Source organism: Patella vulgata, chromosome 7, assembly GCF_932274485.2.
Source record: "Patella vulgata chromosome 7, xgPatVulg1.2, whole genome shotgun sequence".
Taxonomy (NCBI): Eukaryota; Metazoa; Mollusca; class Gastropoda; family Patellidae; genus Patella; species Patella vulgata.
The window spans coordinates 5409537-5433471 of record NC_065885.2 but is presented as its reverse complement, the minus strand read 5'-3'; the positions used below and the strand labels follow the sequence as shown (position 1 = coordinate 5433471).

At 35.3% G+C, this 23935-nt stretch overlaps 3 protein-coding genes across 3 annotated transcripts in view; 1 reads left to right on the top strand and 2 right to left on the bottom strand.

Moving 5' to 3' along the window:
- The window catches only part of LOC126827109 (rho guanine nucleotide exchange factor 10), a 36592-nt gene extending 29817 nt beyond the window's left edge, over window positions 1-6775 (bottom strand). The window contains exons 1-2 of the mRNA XM_056102531.1: window positions 6740-6775; window positions 3424-3602 (exon numbers count right to left, since the gene is read on the bottom strand). Of these exons, the coding sequence (XP_055958506.1) occupies window positions 3424-3562 (139 nt within the window). The 5' untranslated portion in view covers window positions 3563-3602; window positions 6740-6775. The remainder of the gene's footprint in view (window positions 1-3423; window positions 3603-6739) is intronic.
- LOC126827113 (phosphatidylinositol 4,5-bisphosphate 3-kinase catalytic subunit alpha isoform) overlaps window positions 1-23935 on the top strand; it is a 324427-nt gene that overhangs the window by 168223 nt on the left and 132269 nt on the right. The gene's annotated exons all lie outside the window — the stretch shown is intronic.
- The window catches only part of LOC126827124 (ski oncogene), a 73382-nt gene continuing 71706 nt past the window's right edge, over window positions 22260-23935 (bottom strand). The window contains exon 7 of the mRNA XM_050556336.2: window positions 22260-22770. Coding sequence (XP_050412293.2) covers window positions 22471-22770 — 300 coding nt within the window. The 3' untranslated portion in view covers window positions 22260-22470. The remainder of the gene's footprint in view (window positions 22771-23935) is intronic.

Here is a 23935-nt window from a genome sequence, read left to right as displayed (position 1 = left end):
GTCCCGAAATGACCTGGTTTGTGTCAGTGGACGATGAACTCTCTCTCTCTCTCTCTCCCCCCTCTCTCTCTCTCTCTCTCAATAACAGAAACAGAATTAAAATCCTTCAAATGAGGTTTAGAGATATTAAAAGATAAAAAGATAAAAATACAAACGTTTGATGGACGATATATGTCTCGATCTGTACATGTTGACAGTTGAGCTGGTTATACTCCAATAATACTCGTCAAATACTAATTAATATGTAATAGCACGTTATAAATAATATTTAATAATATCGGAGAAATTAATCATTAAATACCATATTATGACAGTTAAAGAGGAAAGATCTACTTATATGAATTTCATATAATGAATGAATTTCTTTCCTGTTTGAATTGTTTCAAACTATGACCCCAAGGTCAATAGGCAAACTGAATCGAACCATTATGTATTTACCACCAGAAATCATAAAAAAATTAAAATTTCGTTTTTGTCTTTACTACACTAGGATCTGGAAGAGTTGTTATATACATGTAACCCATGTTCTGGTTGGTGTGAAGTGTGAGGGATTAGCCAATGAAACGGTCTGTTACAGTGAGTTCTTGGAGTGTGGTCATAGAACTAGAATACTATTTTAGTTTTATGGTGTGATGCATGGAACTGTGGGTATCTCTCTAGATACATGTACATCAACACTGATTTGTTAATCAAATGTCTGACATCATAGGGCCGCTTGTATGACCCCTGGCGCGACCCTCCACTACAACTGGTCAGATCTTCATGTAGTGTAGGCCATTGAAAGTATAAAAAAAAATTGAAACATAGATCTATATTTTAATCAGATTGTGTGTGTTGGTAGATTTGTTTGTTTGTTTGTTTGTTTGTTACAGGGAACTACATAATAACAAGGTTTTTTAACAAGGAATTAAATGATGCTACTTATTTTGTATTAGTCCTGTTGACAGTGGGGTTTTTTTTAAAGTTTTTATTGACCAAGAAAAGTTTCCAAAAATGTGTTTGTATGAGGGAATTTCCAAAATTTGACTGATGCAAACACAATTTCCTGTGCTTTGGGCCGAACTTGATATTTATGTAGCTCCTTTAAGCACCTATATCAGCCCTATGTCTGAAATCGTGACTACAGGATAGGGAGAGAGGGAGAGAATTTAGCATCCACTTGATACAAACTAGGACATTTCGGGACTAACACATGGTTCAATTTTATTTTAATAATTCACTTGTGCGTAGGGGTCTTTAGCAGTTGGAGGAAAACCCACGAGGTTGGAGAGATGACCCTACATTGTACTCCTTGTCACGTACAGCCGGGGAATCAAAACCATGCCAGTTGACTCAATGACAGACCTTACATGTATGATACAGAACGCACATGCTAACCATTCGGCCATCCCCCCCTCCCCCACAGTATTGGGCTTTCCTGAAGAGGAATATAAACTTACACTTCTATAACCCAATAATTGACAGACACAACAGATTTATATTTATAACCTTGTGTCATTATTAGTATTTCAAAGATACATCCAAACCAAATGACATGATCGACATATTGGTTACGAATGACTCATTTGCTCAGTGTCATCATACACACCATTTCTTATGTACATGTATATGTTTGTATATTGTAATCACCCTTTCCGTCCATCCATACTTCCTTGTCAGTGCAGTAGAGGCTTGAGTTTTTATTTAATTTTTTAAAACTTGTAGGAAACTTGTATTATGACAAGACATAGCCTTGGTACCCCTAGTGGTATCCTTCCTTTCTACTCCACTATACCCTTGATTCATTCATGGGGTATTCACGTATTCAAATTGCAATGCTGCTTTCATTGGCTCTGATACCTATGCACATTTGAATTATCGCAATCTCTAGTACTCACAATTTCTTGAAATATCGCAATCTCTGATACTCAAACCATCTTGAATTAATACAATCTCTCATACTCATAACTTCTTGAATTAACGCAATGGAACTTTCTATGTGTTCAGATGTCACCCTCCGCACATTCAACAGAACTGTATAGCATTTTAAAAGGCATATTTTATACTCCTGACTACTATTTGACATGTTTTTCTTATAATGAAAAGCTAGAGCCTAATAAATATCTAGAAAATGTCTTCCCAATGCGTTCTCTGAATTCTTTGGAAATGTGAAAATCATGTATTTGTAAATGAAATGGTGTTTAAATTCCTAATGTTCTACTCCGACTGGGCTAATGAAGATGGGCTTACGCCATGCTGTGTGCTATGAGTTAAATTTTGCCTAGACAACGACACTACGGCCTACTCTTATATCGAATTACACAGCTGCCAAGGGATCTTTTATGTACATGTGTACACAGGATCTCTGGTTTTCGTCTCATCTGAACGACTATATTATGTTATCTCTTGCCACGCCCTCTATCCTGCACCACTGGCACGGGGGAGAGAGAGAGAGAGAGAAATGGGGTTTAACGTCCACTCGACACAAACTAGGTGATTTCGGGACTAACATATGGTTCAATTTTATTTCAATAATTCGCTTGCGCGTAGGGGTCTTTAACAGTGGGAGGAAACCGGAGGACCCGGAGAAAACCCACGAGGTTTGACAGGCGACCCTACTCCTTGTCACGTACAACCGGGGATTCGAAACCACGCCAGTCTAACCATTCAGCCATCCAACCCCCCCCCCCCCCCCCCCGGCACGAGGGAACCAAGACAGAAAATCCTAATGAACTTTCTCGGCCAATGCAAGGATTGAACATGAGACCTCCAGGTTGCGAGCCAACATCTTACTCACTGAGCCACTGTGGCACCCAGTGGTGTGTTTTCATAGCATCTCTTTGTTTTGTTTAATGGTTGAGAGCGAGATATTAAGTAATATATTGTAACCACAAGAGAGTGATTTTACAATATATTACGCAATGTCTTAAGCTCAAGACCATTAAACGACTTAAAATACCGACACTCTGCACGTGCTTTCACAGTGAAATACGTCACACGAGTTCAATATTTCACTAGTATAATTAATGTACGATTGGCAAGTTGCCCATACGATTATTCAAAAGGTGACGTCATATCTATATTTTATGTAAATATAATGCATTGAACAACTACCCTATTTTAACATGTAGAGCCAAAAAAATATCAAGAGAGAGAGAAATGGGGTTTCACATCCACTCAACACAAACTAGGTCATTTCGGGACTAACACATGGTTCAATTTTTTATTTCTATAATTCGATTGCGCGTAAGGATCTTTAGCAGTGGGAGGAAACTGGTGGACCCGGAGAAAACCCACGAGTTTGGACAGGCGACCCTCCTCCTTGTCACGTCAAACATGAATTCAAAACCACGCCAGTTGACTCAATGACAGACCTTATGATACAGCACGTTCGTGCTAACCATTCGGCCATCCAACCCCCCAAATATCTAGAGAATATCTTACCTATGTTTTCTCTTGCATCTTGAAAATCTTCATCACCAGATAAAGTATCATCTGCGGCGTGGACATGATCCGACCGATCATCGTTGTATTTTGTTGTTATAATATCCTGTATCGTATTGTCTTTTGTTGGATCAGTCATGATTGTATCTCCGTAGACATGTACATCCACACTTTATTCACTGAAACAGATAAAAAAATATAAATCTACTAATAATTCTCTTATTAAAGGACAATATTGGTGTCAGTCATTATTACATATGTGATAGAACTAATTAAACACGTTCCAAATATATTTTTAACACAGAGATCATTGCTACGATAGCTGAGTAATACAGGTTTCCTGAATCAGAAGTGAAGAACGCCAAAGGAAAACACGAGTCATGCCTCTATATAATTGACTGATGTGACGAGTGATAACAGTCAGTTATATAGAGGCATGACTCGTTTTTTCCTTTGGCGTTCGCCACTTCCGATTCAGGAAACCTGTATTATTCAGCTATCGTAGCAATGATCTCTGTGTTAAAATTATATTTGAAATGTGTTTAACCAGCTCTATCATATATGTGATAATGACTGGCACCAATATTGTCCTTTAAAGATACATTATGTACAATTCAGATAAAGACCTAGGTCGACAACAGATAATGTAAAATGAATATGTTGAAAATTCCATACAAGTTACTCTATTGCGAGTTTAAAGATACATTATGTAAGATTTAGATAAAGAGCTAGCCATTCTTGCTATAATAGTTCGAAAATAGATAATGTAAAATGAATAATTTGAAAATTACTTATTGCAAGCGAAGATATTAGCTTTTGAAGGTTTGACAAGAAGTGTGCATTGATTGTAACCATCATACTGGTTGTTCGAAGCTAAGCCTCACTTCTTCATTCTTAAATTAAGTCAAAATATGGCTGAAACGTTCTAATCTACTTAATATCGGAGATTTCCGATGGCATCAACAGTTGCTTATAGTCTAGTCATGTTAATAAATGACTACTTAATAGTTTATATAACATTTCAGGAGCTGAGGTGAGTAAGACGCTGCTTGCTGACCAGGAGGTCTTGGATACGCTTAGCCGAGAAAGTCCCTCATGATTTTCCGGCGTGGTTTGCGTTTACCCTTGTCAGTGGTACACGACTGAGGGCATGACAAGGATAGTGTCTAGTCATTTGGATGGAATGAAAAACTGAGGTCATGGATTCGCTTCTGATACTTGCTGAGAAAGTTCCTTAGGATTGGACATCTACCCTAGTCAGTGGTGCATGACTGAAGGCCTGGTCTAGTTGTTCGGATGGCACAAAAAACGGAGTCCTGTATACACATAAGCATAATAAACGAACCCTTGAGGTCAAAATGTTCCTCGTAGCACACTGTATGTGGTAAAAGCCTGGCTTCAATAGATCAGTTAGCGCAGAAAAGTAGGACATTAAACCCCAGTTCATTTCTTATCTATCGAATAATAATTCTTGTTTCAACGCAATAAATAATATATGTATATAATCTACAGTTACCTGTACATAAACATGAATTAAGTTCTTATCAATAAAGGTATTATCTTACTGTATGCAGGGCTAAATATGTCGGTATGCAGTTATAAATTCTAGTTACGGTACATTGACTAACAATGTCTATAATACAAATGAACATGAGACGAAATTTAATTTGAGACTATGTTAAATAATATACTAATTAAAGAAGCATGATATAAAATTTAGATAAAGAGCTGGACGTTATTGCTATAATAGTTCAAAAATAGATACCGGGTAATCAAAAATAGAAAAATTTATTTTCTGAGCTAAGTTATAATTGTTTAAACTTTTAACGTAATAGTATCTTCAGCATCCAGACGTTTTTTGAAAGAGGTCAAGAGCAATAAGTCAATAACTATTATACAGTATATAACGTACTGGAAATAGTTACAAATCAATAGGCTTCATCTTTTGAAAACAGAAACTTTGTATGGAATGATAAGTTTAGTCACATGATCGTCCACAGATCAAAAGGACCAGAACTCTGACAGAAATTATTGGAAGTCATTGAAAATCAATTATTTCGTATTACGAAAGATAAACTGTGGGTATAAATTTCAAAATAATCATATAGAATAATTATTGTGGACAACCTATATATGTACAGACTGGGGCGACAACAATATACTACTGCGTTTCAAGCAAAAAAAAGTGATCACATGTAAGTGTATGAAATGAAATAAAATAAAATTGAGTTCCATACTAATGAAGACGGGCGTATGCGATGCAGTGTACTTTGAGGGCATGTATGCCATTGCAGTGTACTATGAGGGCATGTACGCCATTGCAGTGTACTATGAGGGCATGTACGCCATTGCAGTGTACTATGAGGGCGTGTACGCCATTGTAGTGTACTATGAGGGCATGTACGCCATTGCAGTGTACTATGAGGGCATGTTCGCCATTGCAGTGTACTATGAGGGCATGTTCGCCATTGCTGTGTACTATGAGGGCATGTACATGTACGCCATGCCGTGTAGGCCTACTATGAGGGCATTATGCCATGCGGTGTACTACGATTCAGGCATGTACGCCCCGAGGTGTACTATGAGGGAAGTTTCGACCGGAAAACAGAATTCTGCCTAGTCTTCATCAAATTCCAACTGAGGAGATCTTTTATGTGCGCATGCAAACAGGGACATCGGTTTTTCATCCAATTGGAACGACTAGACAATGTTATTATTATCCAATCCATCAGTCCTGCAACAATGACAAGGGGGGAAACAACAGTGAATAATCCTGAGTTGTCTCGGACAAACAGTGAGATCAAACCTGATAAAACACTTAGGCCAATGTCATTAATGTCTCCATCTTATTTCTCAACCTTTAAACAACACATTATTTTATTGTAGTCATACTTTAAATAAGTTTGTAAAGAGAAATTAATGGTCTCCAAAAACATCCAACCCATCAAATTTACCTCAAAGGTAGGCTATATGTACATGACATGTACATGACTACATGTAATTAAGTAGGTCCATGCATGGATTTGCTATAATTAAATGAGCCTAAGTCTATTATTAATATGATATTACATTATAAAGTTAATTTTATAGTCTCACAAAATTAATAATAAATACTATTTTTTTAATTATAGGCCTACTACTAATACTTATTATATGTCATTGGCATTGCTAGATCGATAGATATAGGCCAGGGAAGTGAAATTCCATCACAATTCACACATACAATTATCTTGCAAAATACTAAAATAAACTGTGACATGTTTTGGGGTCTGAAATTCATTTACTAATCATAACATCGTCGTAAGAAAATACTCACAACTCGTAATACGGGAGTCCATTTATTTTCGTCGCTCGAAAACACCTGCACTTCCGGTATACAGAGACTTCTGATTGGTCAGAAGTTTGTCAATGCCCAAGGTAGATTCTCCGTGTAAACAAAACAACGTGCTCTTCTGTCAGATTCAATTTTCAGTCCTACACACAAGCCAATTTACCACACCTCCATTACTTACAAGGCATCCACCCCCAGCAAGTGGAAGAGATGATGATATCAATTAGCTAAGAGAAATCTTAGATGATATTCTTGTAAAAGCTGGAATGGATAAAAACACTGAAAGCGAGTCGGTTTCTTTCGATAGAATTCTCTTTGGCCCAGACAATAAAATTGGTATTAATTTGCTGTCCCTTATTAAGGAAAATAAAAAATATGAGAAATTTTTGCCCGAGTTTCCACTCCTTCATCTCAGAAAATCCAAGGTCAATACTTTGTTTAGTGCATATCGCTATGCAGGATTGGTGGAATTATTGATGGTCATGCGTGACGAAACAACTACAGAATGGTCAAAATTGATAACTACTGAACACATTGATACTGCTACACGGCATATTAGAAGGCTCTCTCAATCTCTTCAGTTTGCTTTTACACTTAAATTTATTCAATACCTACCAAGCACGGATGCACAGTTATTTGTTGAGAATGAACTAAATCAAACTCCTATTGAGACAGCCCAGAAATGGAATAATAAGTTTGACGAATTTATGGTTACAATGAGAAAAATAAATGCTACTTTTGCTCTCCATTATGATATGATGATACATTGTAATGAAGTTGTAGCTGTGAAACTAGCAGAACGTCTTGGTGGTGAGAATGGATACAGTCTGTTATTGGGAGCGGCAAAGTCATCTTTGTGGTTTTCATTCTTAAATGGAGCTAGTTCTTATGCACCCTATTGTACTCGCTTATTGACAGAGCATTATACAGCAGGGATCTTTCACCAGAATTTGAAAAAATGTCTGTTCTCTACTCCTATCGGAAATAGCCAGGTAAACTTTGCATGTGACACCAAACGCGAAATGGACCATAAAGACGCATTAAAGGGATTCCGCTCTGGATCTTCCCAAGAATCAGCTGTACGAAGAATGTCACTCATTGATTCATTCAACGCTGTTCATGCTGTTCAACAGAGCGACAGTGATTCTTATGGTGTATCTTGGAACTTCACTGAGACAGACATGAAACATATTTTTCGAGTCACAGAGGTTATTCTAAGACAAGATGCACTCTCAACACACCCCTGCAATATTCCACGCAATGTGTATGCCATTGACAAGGGTGTGCTGTCCCGTGAGATCCTAGATGATGATACAAAGGAAATTGGAAAATATCTTATTCAACGATTCATATGCAAAGACAATCTATTTCAACTCTCTGCTACAGATTCCCCCAAATTGGAAGATGTTTCAGGACCAATAAATTTGAAATTGCGCTTAAATAAAAATGTAAGTGTTACCATCAAACGAGTAGTAAAGCAAACGAAAATCGCACACAAATCAGAACGACAATTGAAAGAAGACAAAAGATCCAAGTTACTATCAAATGCTCTAAAGCAAACAGATCGGTTGAGCTCTGATATGAACATGTGTCAATCTCTTGTTAAACCAGACTGTAGCAAACCAAAAGTACAGAAATCCTCTTCCATGAAACTGGCATTGGCAAATCTATTAGAGTTTTGTAACCCACAGGAAATAAACAACTGTATTACAACAGCATCAAAATTATTACCTGGTTGGCTGACAAAAAGGGTAAAGATTGTTACAATTGAATTTGCTGGAGTCAAATTTAAGACCAAAGTTGTTACCGGATCCCAATATCTATACTATGTCCAGAATGCAGTCCTGTGTCCAATTATTAAACAAATGACTGCTTTGGAGAGAGTGATTGTGTGTGAAGAAAAATATTCGTTTACACCAGACAATTTCAAGGCCGGTACAAGACGGCAAAGAAAGAAAAACCCTGGTGTATCAGTTGTGCATTTAAAAAGTGCAGATGATATCCTGAATCAACATACTTTTCAACGTGATGCAATAACTGGTACTGATGTCGGCAAATCTATGATCAGCAACTATTTAGCATCAAATATCCAGAAGTTAAAACTGCCACGTGAAATAACTGTAGATATTGACAGCGAAATGGCAACTAGTTGCATTTGTAGAGGCGCTTGCAATTGTAATCAGTATGCGATTCCCATTCGCTGCCAATTCACTCCTGACCAGACACGATGCCAGATAACCAACCTAACTGATATTCACCAAAAGAAGGGCGAAGCAGAAATGTCCCAAGTGGATTGGCTTATTGGGTGCAAAGACAAACTCGAGTCGGGTGATACTATTGTCAGCTTTGTAACGTCAGGTGACAGATGCAGTCATAATTCACCTTTTCGCTGTTGCCAGACATTGGCCAAGGGAAGAAAATAGACATTTCAAAAATGATGTGTATGTTATACTCCAAAAGCCCCAGAAAAAATATGACATATTTAATATCACCCTGATTCTGGAAACTTTAGAAAAAACCTTCAACTCTAAGTTGATAGGGATCAAAGTACCCATTGGCCTTTGTCTTGGTGGCAATGACTTTATTCCCAAAATAAAAGGGAAATCACACGATAAAATATTAAAAATGTATGTATACAATGACCACTTTCTTTCCTCTCTTATAGAGTGTACAACTCAAATCCAGATTAATCCAGATATCTTTGAGGAATTTATTAAGAATCTTTACTGTCCCAAAAAACTAAATCCGGAAAGTGTAACATCTGAAGATGTTCGCAGAATAACTAGGGAAAGAAAGAAGAAATTGCAAAGTATTAGTTCAACCGATGGTCTACAACTAAGTAACGCGGATAACTGGATGCCACCTACCACCGCCATTCACCGCTTAGCCAATCTGATTCAACTCCAGTTTGATTATCTGTTAACTGCTGGTGACCACAATGCTGATTTACCGGATTTCATGTCGCTGCCATGTCTTAAAAAGTCAGCTACTGGAGAAGTGGAATATGACTTTGGACCGGATGCCTTCATGGCATTAGATTCAATTTTAAAAAGCAATGAAGGGGTGAGGCGAAAAAAAACAAACGAAACACCACAGAAAGGTCAAAGACGAAAAAGGCAGCTAACATCTACGCCTAAAAAAAAGTTACCAAAATAACAAAAATTATCTATGGTACATGTCCATTCCCTCCAGAACCCAAAATAATGTTTTTCAAAGATATTTTTCATATTTCAGAGAATTGTAAAACTACTGGATACATATTGCTTTTTTTATGTTGTATATGGTTGCTGACAATTGTTTGAGGTGATTGATTCATGCCCCCCCTTTTTCTGCTGAGTTTGGGGAGACTAAGAGATATAACTGACTTATAATTAACTAATATGGTAATTGGTATCTTACCACATTGAAAATGTATTATGTCGGCATGTATTACAAGTAATAAATTTCAATACCGGTCATGTTTTGATCTAGAGTGAAATGAGATGAAATAGTATTTTTTTTCTGTGGTTTCATTATGTGAATTACCTTATTCTCTTTGTAGATGTACATGGAAAGAAATATCTATTTTTAGAATACAATAAATCCTGTATTACAAAAATCAAAATTCATTATCATTTAATCTTATTCCAAATAAAAATAATGAATATTTAGTTAATGCATATAACCTGCAACGTTTTTGGATCCTTTTTACGTGCATATCAATTGTAAGTTTATTATGTTCAATGCATGTTCTAGTACTGTGGTAATATTTCAATAATTACAGTGTTGATCAATCTACTGGATCTTCATGTTAATATACTTAATATACAATTAATCTTGCTTAGTTTTTGAAGATCAATTCATAATTGAATTTATACATATTTTTAGCTTTTTTAATCACAAAATTGTATTTTTACTTTATAATTATTAAACTCATCTGAACATTTTGGTGAAATTTGCTCTCTATAAATGTATTAAATAAAAATAATAAGATACTTTAACTGTATATGTAGTATTTTTCTCTATGTATTGTTAATGCTGTTAAATAAAATTCTGATCTAGATATAAATAGCTTATTTTACTTCATAAGAACCCAGTAAGCCTTTATGGGGTCACACAGTTGAAATTCCTGTAAACACCAGAAGGGATATGGTATCAAATATCCACCTTATATGACTGCTTCCAGTAATTATTAACGACAGTTACTTTAATGACAGTTAACAATATACACCAGATAGTCCTTATCGGGCTGGATTTGGCCAAAACCTGGTTTGTGTGTAGGACTGTTTTAGGGTTCTTGTTGCGAGTTAGATTAAACTACAGTCTAGCTCATGGCTTAGTCCTTGTAATTTGGCGTAAATCTATTTAGATCCATTGTCATATATTTTGTGCCCAGAAATTTTATTTTAAGCTAGATAAAGTGTTAAAGGATCAAAGATAATGTGAGTAACCTAAATCTGACATTCGAGGACTAACAACTGAGTATGTGGTATAAGGGAGACAACTACATTTTATACTCCAAATGATTATCTCCCTTAGAACACTGTAACCGTAAATGTATCTCCTCTATACTTATCGATACTGTCCTGCAATCTGTTTCACATAGATCTTCTAGTATCTCTGTTACAGATGACTGTTTCGACACGTGACGTCACATCACGCGGCGTCAATCATTGGCTCAATAGCGCGTGCATTGTTTACATAAGACGTTACTGATTCGGGCTAAATGGTGAATTTTACTTATTTTAATACCCATTTACACTAATAGGAAATGATTTTTACCTACAAACAATTCAAACGTACGTCTTTATTTATTTTTCTAATAAATGAAAAAAATGTTTTAGAATTTAATTTGACGGAAGAAAAAAGTTAATATTTGGGCTCATTAAGTCGCATCAATGTCATCCTTATCAGTGATTGTAACGGCCTAGCGAAAATTCACTGCTGATCAGTTTGACTGTCCTGTCCCGACAGGCATAGGCTATGTATACAGTAAGGTAGTTAGGCCTACTTAGTAACGAATTGTAGCTGATACAATTCGTTATTAAAGTAACTAACAGCAACAGTTAGGGCGAAATTTTGCCTGGACAGCGGCGCTACGGCCTACTCTTATATCGGATTCCAACTTCCAAGGGATCTTTTATGTGCACTCCAATGTGTATAGCTGTCCGGGAAATCCTGATGAACCCGAGACCTCCTGGCTATAGCGAGCCAGTATTTTGCTCCCTCAACACTGTGGCTTCTCTTTAGTTTCGAATAGATACTTCGAGATGCATTGAATGTGTATACCATTAACGTGCTGTCAAAAGAAAATGGACTGTTTAAATTGTTTTAGGCCTACTCGGAATATGTAGGCCATTGTTTTATCTTTGAAAATGTGCCCAGTTGTTCAGGTGGGATGGAAAAATGATGTCCCATATATAAATTGGGACTGTACGTGAAAGATCCCTTAGTAGTAAATAGTAGGCTAATGGAAGGACAAAATTCCCCAGTACGATAATGGAAATAAAAAAAAATTCATAGGATGAAACCCTAGAGGTGAAAGTAAAGTGTTAGTCCCCAAATGACCATCAATGATAATGCTATTTACATCCACTGAGCCTCGTTGTTCATACGATAAATCCACAAACATTCCTATGAATCTTTCTTGACCAAGAAATGTCATTTATTTATAAACATTGAAGTCTAAGGGGCGAGCGTTACTAGTCTGAATCCTGGTGTAACGTTTTAAAAAGATTTACCTCCCTTTAACTGTATTTAAATTCTATAGAATTCTCTTAAAGAGGTATCATATCATGTAAGAGTAGATAAAGCGCTGACAGTTATTGCTATAATAGTTAAGAAATAGATAATGACAAGGGAATATGTTGAAAATTTTGGTCAAATTATGTCACTCGGAGCCAAGTTATCGGGGATAGAAGAACAGTGCAGCTTCGATTGTCATTACTACATATATAAACAATAAACAAAGTTTGAAATTAAAGCAGAGTAGGAGGTTGATATGCTGCTGTCTGGGCAAAATTCTCCTTAATATTGCGTTGACAAAACATTAAACCAATTTTATCCTTATTTTCTATTTGTTAGGATCCTTGCATTCCAAAATCTCCCAATAGAGAGAGCGAGAGAGAGGTTTAATCTGCACTCACACAAACTAGGTCATTTCAGGACTAACATGGTTGAATTTTATTTGAACAATTCGCTTGCGCATAGGTGTCTTTAGTAGTGGGAGGAAACAGGAGGACCCGGGGAAAACCCACGAGTTTGGACAGGCGACCCTATTCCTTGTCATGTATAACCGGGGAATCGAAAACCACACCAGTTGACTCATGACAGACCTTATGTATACAACGCTTGCGCTAACCATTCAGTCAACAACCCTGCAAATCTCCCAATGGTAAACAGAGCATTGTTGTTCCCTTGGTTTCCCCCTTGTCAGTGATGCAGGATGAAGGGCCTTGCAAGGACTGCTTATAGTTGTTCAGATAGGGCAAAAAACAAGGTACCGTGTACATATTGGCATGCACATAACGATCCCTTAGCTATTGGAATTCAGTATAAGAGTAGGCCGTAGCACTGCTGTCCAAGCAAAATTTCCCTCAGAGCACACTGTATGGCGTATGCCAGTCTTCATTATCCCAGTCGGAGCAGAACAGTAGGATGTTAAACCCCATTTCATATTCTGACTTGCATTCTTTTTAGGTTCGCAACCTAATACATCAGGGGGCATGTCCAGAATTTGAACAGAGGGGGGCCGGGGCAGAGACAAGGTCAAGTCTGACCCGAGGTTATGGGGATCTTATGAAATCAGAAGCTCGGAGACAATATATCTGCTCAGTTAAGTGCATACATGATGTAAATGCTTAGAGTGGAGTGAGATCAAAAACCCAGGCAATCCTTCATACATTTGTTTGTTCAACATTATTTCAATGGGACAGAGAGATGGGGTTTAAGGTCCACTGACACAAACTAGGTCATTTCAGGACTAACACATGGTTCAATTTTATTTCAATAATTCGCTTGCGCGTAGGGGTCTTTAGCGGTGGGAGGAAACCAGAGGACCCAGAGAAAACCCACGAGGTTGGACAGGCGACCCTACTCCTTGCCGCGTAGAACCGGGGATTCGAAACCACGCCAGTTGACTCAATGACAGACGTTATGACACAGCGCGCATGTGTTAACCATTCGGCCACGCCCCCCCACCTCATTTCAATGAATATAAGAGAAAAATATTCTCTGTGCAAGCAGGGGAACCCCTCTGAACACACACACACACGCACACACACACCCGTACATGCATTTCATTTACAATCTAAAAAAAAAGAACCCAACAAAGAAAAAACGTTGATAACATTTTGCTAGCTATTTATTTGAAACATATATCACTATTAAAGCATCTACTTTATATACCCATGTTATATTTATAACAAGATCACAAATCATAGTACCGGTAGTGTAATTTCTTCATGCTTTTTTTTTAAAATTGTTAATATGAACAATAGCAGCATTGATATTTTATTATTTTTTTCGCCCAACGAAGAGAAATTGAATAGATAAATATGATGTGCATACTATATTAACATATAATATATTTACATGCCACAGTCTTTAAAACACAGAGCGTATAATTATGTTAATATCCAAGATGGAGATCTTACAATAACAGCTAATTGCATACCTCGTATATACGTCCAGCCATCCAGATTGAAACTTTTCAATATTGTTTATAATAGGCTACCATCCTTGAATTAATGACCAATATTTCTAGCTAACACTCTAATTCACGAAAACTTGAAATATTTCAAGAGAGCAGCCATTTCATTGGTCGAGAGTGTTAAAATATCAGTACAAATTTTAACTCTTAGCCAATGAAAATGCTAAATTCTCAAATATTTTGTGAATAAGGCTTCTAGTAGATAGAACTCTGAAGGGTAGACTACTCTATATGCAATTAACTGTTATGTAAAGTTGTAGACATGAACAACAGGTACAAGTTGAATATATACTAGAGGGGGATCAAGAGATTATAACTTTGATGTACATGATGGTATGCATGATAAATATGAGCTGCCACATGGAAAGAAAAAAAAATGTAAAAAATAAATAAATCCTAATAATTAATCAATGCTTTTTATCAATATTTATATCTCTATGAGTAGTTGTTTTAATATAATGATTCAGGGGGCCCATTCATAAAAACTTATAATATTTTAAGGATAGAGCCATTTCATTGGTTGGGATTTAAAATCGTAGTATAAATTTTAGTTCTTAGCCAATGACAAAACAGAATACTTAAATTAATATATTTTAAGAATGCAGCCATTTCATTGGACGAGATTTAAAATCCTAGTACAAATTTTAGTTCTTAGCCAATGAAACAACAGAATTCTTAAAATATTTTAATTTTAGGTTTTCAAGAATAGAGCCCCTGATTAAGAGATATAATATGCAATTTTCTATTCAACTTATTTATAATATACATATTATATATTCTAGTAGCCGTCAAAAATAATATGCCACTGAAATAAAGACATTTGAATTTTCTTAAATATTGCACTCAACTAAAGTATATAGAATGTGTTTATTTTTTTACAAGTTAATTAAGTAACTGGCCAGAAGAACGATTTTATCTACGTTATCTACATCAAAGTAATGGGAATTTACAAGATGATGTTTCCTTATGTTAAAGCTTCCGTTTCTTTGATGATAAGGTGCAGGATGTTGATGGTCGAAAAAAAGGATATACTAGCGTGCACGGTAAATACCACCCTGCCTATTAAAATGAACATTACACAGTTGAAATCTTTACGCTTATCATACGATTCAAGATTTACACAAACAAGATGACAAAATGGTTTTGAAAGCCTCATCTGAGTAGATGATTAGTTATTTAAAGATTGGTTGCCAGGCAACAAAATATATATACGCCAACAGCAATTAAGTCATCCGAACAGTCTACATTAGCTGTTAAAGGCTATTGTCCGAAACAGTTAAAATTTAGTTTTTCCAAGTGCTAACATAAAAAAAATCCACATGTACTGGTATTTATGTCACTTTAGGAAATCGTTGAAATTTCAAAAGCTCCTCTAACTCATGACCATAAATGATGTCTATAAATTTTAAGCCAATCAGGTGGACACTATAGCCCCTAGAGCGTCCACAAGATTTTCCTAAAGGATCAAGGGGCATAAATGAGACAATAATTATCGGAAATTGTTAAAAATCGATAGAATTCTTTACCTGGTGAATATAAACACTGGGTATAAATTTCAAGTTAATCGAACGACAAATAGGGTTGACGACAATATATACCAGTAAGACCTAATTTCAATATGGTTGAATAAAAAAAGAGTTAAAGAAATAAAAAAAAAAAAAAATCATTCAAAGATTTTGAATCGGCATCCTTCATGTAGCTCATCAACATCATCTGCATTTAGGTTTACGTAAGTGACGTTTTTCACTTTTTGCTCTTTGTATGATCATCTTAAAAAAAAACTGTCCTGCTATCAGTCTGATTAAAACACAGATCTATATTTCGTTTCGTTTTGATTATTTATACTTTCGATGGCCTACACTACATGAAGATCTGACCAGTTGTACTGGAAGGTCGCGTCAGGGGTCGTACAAGCGGTTTTTGACCCTATGACGTCAGACATTGATTAATCAATCAGCGTTGACGTTTCTAGTGGTTTACTCACAGTTCTGTGTATGGTGCACCAAAAACTGCCGTAATAGACAGTTTCATTTGCTAAGCCCTCACTTCAACCAGAACGCCGGTAATATAACAACTCTTCCAGATCCTAGTGCAGTAAAGACAAGTAGAACAAAATTTTGAACTATAAAAAAAAACGAAACGAAATAGGACCTGTGTTTTAATCATATTGTCTACAACTAGCCTTCAAGTGAAATAAATTTTTTGAGCCATTTCCTGTTTTCACGAATGTCAAGGTAACTCTAGTTTGATCGGAGAATGACAACATGTGGTAGTAATATCATTTATTAAAACACAATGTAGGCTTGTCACTTTTCTCTCGTTAAATTATATTTTCACAGTAATCCCTTAACTACTCTCCCGTCAAGTGTGTTGCATAGGCTGCTAAATTTTGACACTTGTATTTGTTTTAGATGCCATTGGCAGGATACTTTTTAAACTATTTTTATTTTAGTTTTGCAGCGTTTAATTTCTCTCGGACCGCTTTGCGGCATTTAATTTCTCTTCCACCCCTTTGCAGCATTGAATTTCTCTTCGACAACAAGACAATCAAATCTTTGTAATTATGAGCGAAAAAATTTACACCGAATCTAGAAAGATCCGAGTATTTACCAAAAATACCCCTTACACCGGATGAGTCATTTTATGACATTTTTGTGTAGTATTTTCTCCACTTTATATACATCTTCTACAGATATTTTCCTTTATTCCTTCGTTATATTCCTTCGTTATATTCCTTCGTTATTTTTCCTATTTAACCTCTTTTTTTTTTATTTGCTAAGCAAATTATGTTGCATGATACGAGATTTAGCCTATATAAGATAGTAGTAGCAGACGCAGAACAAGGCATAACTCAAACATCTAAATTCTACAGTATTAAAAATGACGATAAAATTCAAATTTTTCTTAATAACAATATTACACATTCATTTCATTACAAAATAGAAGAACAGATTTTATTAGTTCTTTCAACATCCTTTGTACACATTATTACATTTTATTTTCCGGCAACTAGGTTGCTCTTAATATTAACTCTTCTACCTTTTCATTGGTACATGTTTTTTATTTGTACATAGCACTTTTGTAATCTAAATCAACATCACAGCGTTAAAAACTGGTGAACTCGACCACTACAATTTTATGATGAAACCACAGGACACAGAGAAAGACAAGATAACACACAACTACAGCTCGCCTTCATCAAGACTACAAATTAGGGAAATGTCAAATCTGAATTCAAGTTTGGTTTGTTTTTTTTTTAAAGAAGACTTTACATCTTTTTTTTATTTTTCAAAATCTAATTATTCCAGCCAAATAAGGTCAAGCTTTTCTAGTTATGTAAATTCTAAAACTCTAGCTAAAATTTGTGCACATGGGTCCAGGAACTGGATAATATCATAGAAATAATAATAAAAAAAAAAACCCTCAATAATTATTATCAAATTAATAACAATTCATACGTGTAGTCAATTAATTAATTAATTATATGGCACAATGATCACTTGAATAATGGTACGAAAAAATCTCTCCAATAAATAGTTCAATAATCACGAAAGAATACCTTTACTTACATTGACGGAAAAGACATGGAGAAGGAGAAAAAAAACATAATGTCAACAATGTGGCGTTATTTGTTTCCTTCTCCGGTAAATGTGAAAACAAGATTACTATAACATGTTTAAATCTTCTCTTAGGTATACGTATGATACAATAAACAAAATATACACACTACCCATCGTAATAAAGTAATAACAGTTATACTATAACATGTACACAATAGCAACAAGATTTTATTTAAAGTGTGAATTGATGGGGGGTGGGGTGGGGGGATGGTTGGAAAAAAAAAAAAAAGTATACAAAATCTTAAAAATTTGATTGATCAATAACTAACACATTGTCTTATTAATATAATTAATAAAAAAATTAAAAAGTTTGAATATCAATCAATGAACTTTATATGATAGATGAATGTTAATATGTCAGAAATAATTGGTTTATCGTTTTATTATCTTTTAGTTAACCGATGGATATGGAGTGATACCTCGGACAGTACATACCCTTTCATTTTGCGTGCATGCTGGTCGTTTAACATCGGAACAACCAATATTATTGATGAAATGATATGGCTGTGTGTGAGGTCACCGTGCCCTATATTTAATTCCGACTAGGTTTGTTTTAGCAGGTTTGCGGTTAATTCCTAGCCAAGAAAATGAATGATTAAGAATTTGTAATGATATTTAAATTTTCAAAATATATTCCAACAAAGAAAAGCTGAATATATATATATTTTATTTTTTTTGTTAATTTACCCGTTACGATCCGAATGTTTTTCGACTAATTGCCCTATTATTATTTCCTTAATATATACACATACCTTGTTCATAAAATGTTACAACAATAGATTATTCGAAACAAAAAAATATTCCATTTTTCTTTACGGACATTTTTATTTATTCTAATCACGAATCAAATCAACGAACTCATAAATCAACGAACATAATTTAACCTCAAATTTTTGTTCTGATAAATTTCGAAATGTAACGTTTTGTTGCAAATTTCACGAACAACGGCATTTCCTACTAGTTTCATTGATATGGTTAGAAGCATCTACATATATACGAGAGCAGTACCAAATGTTTGAACTACCGTAATAATCAGAACCCATAGTTCCAACAGTTGAAATACATTTACAATTGTTCTAGATTTTGGCAGGCCAGAGAAAAATCCAATACTGGTAGAATGTGTCAATTTCTATCATATTTACTTGCGTTCTCATATTTTAACGTGGCATAAATCTATGGTATTTTAACGTGGAAAATGATTTTTCAAGAAAAATCTCTTTATTAAAAACTTTGACCAAGAAACAAAATGGGAAGCACTGATTCCAAGTAAAGCTCACAATAAGGCATTTTTTTTTTTTTGTAATATCTTCATTTAAGTTTCTGATCATCCTTTACGAGATGTTTAACTTTTAATGACAGTGTTGTGAAGGGTTAGGGTAGTAAAATCAGTCCAAAAATGGTTGAATTCCATTCAGTATTTTACAAGGACATTTTGTATTGAAAATTCGTCGACATTCGTCGTCCTCCACCGGTGATATAAAGTGTAAATGGTCAACACAAGCCAGGATTATTTTTAATATTTGTGAAAAATCTTTGATGGGCCTCTTTTAAATCTGATTGAATTCAAGATTATCTGCCGATGATATTTTGATTTGTTTTCTTAAAGATGCATTATGAGAGATTAGATAAAGAGATGGCTGTTCTCGCTATAATAGTTCAAAATAGATAATGCAAAATGAATATACTGAAAATTTCATTAAAATTACTATATTTTGAGCCAAGTTAGCACTGTTTGTAGTTTTGATATAATGTATGCATTGATTGTTCATTATCGTAAACCACGGTACTGGTATATTCAAGACTTAGACTCGCTTTCAATTAAATCATTAAATGGCCGAACTATTCTAATCTAGTTGAAATCTCGAGCATCCGATGCCATCGAGATTATGGTCTTGTCATGTAAATAAATGTGTAATTAATAATTTATATAACATTTAAGGCCAATACACAAATTCAGGTCTTGAATAATGTATCTTTAATTAAATGCTAAATAATTTTAACAAGGAATTCAGACTCAAAAATTTAGATATTGTTCGAAAAATGCGAATGACGACTCGCAGCTTTTAACGCCTCATGTCCTTCAATCTTCAATTACATCTTGTACATAAATCTACATGTACATAGCAGAATGTCGGGGATCAAGATAAAATATCTTAAGTTTGTGTTTCAACTAACAGACCAGCAAGTTCGGTGAAGACTAAAGTTGAAATGTGACCTCTAGAGTCTAGAGCCCATGACAAACAATTGCATGTTCAGTCACCGTTCTCTTTCATCATAATTACAATGGATTCAGCAAAATAAAATAGGTCACAGTGGTAGTTAGCCAGGTTTTTGTAAATCAATACAAAAACATTTAAATTTCTCAAGAGCAAAAATTGATTTTTAGTCAAAAAGTGTTTCAAAATCCATAAATTGTAAAATTTATCAAAAGCAAATATTGATTTTGAATCAGAATCTTGTAAAATTTGAAATTAGTACTGTTTTATTAATTCTTTTGAATAACAGGTTGAAAATCTTTGATCGTCATTCGAGAGGTTTTTAATTCATGATAAAATATTGTCAAAGTTCAATTTCTAAAATAAAGATCAGTCCAAAAATGGTTCAATTCCATTCAGTATTTTCAAAGATATGATGAATTAAAAATTTCACAATAATCTCCCATCTTATAATAAAATCAATTGATGGGCCTATTTTTAACCCAGCGGAATCCAAGTCAAGAAATTATCTATCTAGCGTTATTTTGAATTTTTTTTACGATAATGTCCGAAAATTGTACGACTGGGGCCACATACTTAAATAGGAGTGACAACACAAGCCAATATGATAGAAAGTTGCGATTTGAGGTATAATGGTTTTTCTCTATAAAGCACTAGGTTATTTAAATAAATAAAACAAAAAAATAATGAAAACCTTCGATTGTTTCGAAACACATTATGTAGAATGGTTTTACAGTGGTGCTCTCGTAGGAAACAATGATATAACAAAAACAACAGATTTATTTACAAACTTCTGATTGGTTAATAATGATTACGACGTCTGAAACAATAAATGAACTATAAAGACCCACGGATAATAATAATGAATATTTATAAAAGAAAAATGATGAAAGGAGAATGAAATTTGATTTCAGTTGAAAAGTCCTTCTCTTCTGCTGGCTTAATTCTTCCTTTTCTCTACATTGTTTTTATTACGTGGCTTAAAACATTTCAACGAATACTTTTATAACACATTGTTCACAATTGTCAAAAATAACTACCTAGCCTTGTTCAAGCATTTACGTTAATTAAATCTAATTAAAGAAATTGAATCAACTAAGGTAAACTTTTTGTAAACTTAATTTAAGGGGGAAACAAAAAATCAGCAGTCACTTTTGGCAAACTCAAAATAACTATTTTGATTTCTACCTTTTAGGCCTGTTTTCCATGTACGTGTTTACCCACGCATTTTTTGCCCGTTACATGGAAACGCTCCCATTACGTGGAAATAAACTGAAATGAAATGGGATTGAACGTTCTACTGTTCTGTTCCACTTTGGCTATTGAAGACCGGCATATGCCATACGGTGTGCAATGAGGGAAATTTTGCCAGGGCAGCAGCACACCAATATATACACAGGATCTTGGTTTTTCGTCTCATCCGAATGACTAGACAGTGATCCTTGTCAGGCCCTCCCTCCTGCACCACCTGATGAACTTTCTCGACCATTGCAGGGATCGAACACACGCCCTTCAGGCTAGCGAGCCAACGTCTTACCCACTACATGGAAAACAGGCCTTAGAGATTTGACAAAAAAAAAAATTTTGAGTTATCAAAACCAAACAAATAATTTAAATAATTATACAAATATGAACTGAAATGGTAAACGTCAAAAATGGAATTTTCAATGGTACATGCACAGACTACCAAATATTATTCTCTTTTTAAGAAAATTACATTTTTGGGCCTTAAACTTTTAGCACCATTACTAAGAACATAAAGAGAATGCTAAAACACATTAAAACGTAAGCAACCCGTAAACTTGTTTAAAAAGACACGACGATAAAAACAGAAAGGCTGCCATAATTTGCCTTTAGTACATTTACACGATAACACAAAGAAAAAAAAAAAAAAACATTGAAAATTTAAATCACGAAAGATTACTCAGGAAATATATCGGCATACATACAAAAACCAATATATTTATATATATATATATATTCATATTTCATAACACAAATAAGCTTCTTCAACTGACCAATTTTTTCGTTCAATAATGTTTTCAACAATTGCGGACACAACATTCAGGGTTTAACAAGACTTATTTCAGCCATTTGTAAGAACAATCACAGCCTAGATTTATTTATAAAACAATAACCAACAAACACGATGGTCTTCCATTTTGTTTTTGTTTTTGTTTTTTTTTTCAATCACTCGACCAGATGGACGCGTTCTCTTTTCATGTGATTGGCTCTTCGGAAAAATAGTTCACCTTTCATGAGAGCTTCTTGTAAGAGTTTGGATGACATTTCAGATTTAATGTCTATGTGTTTGGATTTGCCGTTGACAATAGATTTATCTCGAGCCAACAGTTCCACAATGTCTATTCCCAATCGCTTGAGTTCTTCTCGTAGAATTCGGTTTTCGTCCTGCAGATCGTCGTAGAGACTTTTGAAATGCTGCAGACGTCCTTCCAGTTCCATATTCATCTGTATGTATTTCTCACTCAGCTGAAAAGACAGAAAAAAATACAACATTGAGTTTCTCTCAATAATAGTAATTTATTTATGTAGGAAACGAGAGGGGTAAGTGCAACTCTCCCTTAAAGAGAGCAACAGAGAGAGAGAAAGAGAGTTTTGGGACTAACATATGGTTCAATTTTATTTCAATAATTCGCTTGCGCGTAGGGGTCTTTAGCAGTGGGAGGAAGCCAGAGGACCCGGAGAAAACGCACAAGGTTGGACAGGCGATCCTACTCCTTGTCACGTACAACCAGGGAATGACAGACCTTATGATACAACGCGCACATGCTAACCATTCGGCGATCCTACTCCTTGTCACATACAACCAGGGAATCGAACCGCGCCAGTCGACTCAATGACAGATCTTATGATATAACGCACACATGCTAACCATTCGGCCATCAAACCCCCGATAAGAGCAACAGAGGCTGGACAAGGCGGTAGATCTTTGTAGCTGCTGGATCTACCAATGATTCCCGGACAGCGACGCTACGTCCTGCTCTTATATCAAATTCCGACTACCAAGGTTTTTTTTACGTGCACGCCATTGTGTACACAGGACCTTGGTTTTTCGTCCCACCACTGACAAGGGGGAGCACGCCGGAAAATCCTAATGAACTTTTTCATTCAACACAGGGATCGAACACGTGGAGCCTCCTGGTTAGCGAGCAAACGTCTTACTCCCTGAGCCACAATGGCTCCCGGCACTCCAAGGTGTTTCTTATATATAGCAGGATAATGGAATGTGTCATACTAAATTCAACTATACATGATTTAATACGACAGTCAGTTGAGTTAAAATAGACATGTAAGCTGTATAAGCCCACTTAACCCATATATACACATCAGACTTATTGACACTTTTTATAATAACTATTATTGTCAGTTGACAGCCTTTGTGTCATTTTACAGTTATTTATGTTTCTAAAATATCGCTAGGTCGTCTAACATATGGCTCAATTTTATTTCAATAATTCACTTGCGAGTAGGGGTCTATAGCAGTGGGAGGAAACTGGAGGACCAGGAGAAAACACATGAAGTTCCACTGGCGACCCTACTTCTTGTCACGTAAGCCAGCGAATCGAAACCACACCAGTTGACTCAATGACAGACCTTTAATGATAGATACAACACACACTCGCTAACCATTCGG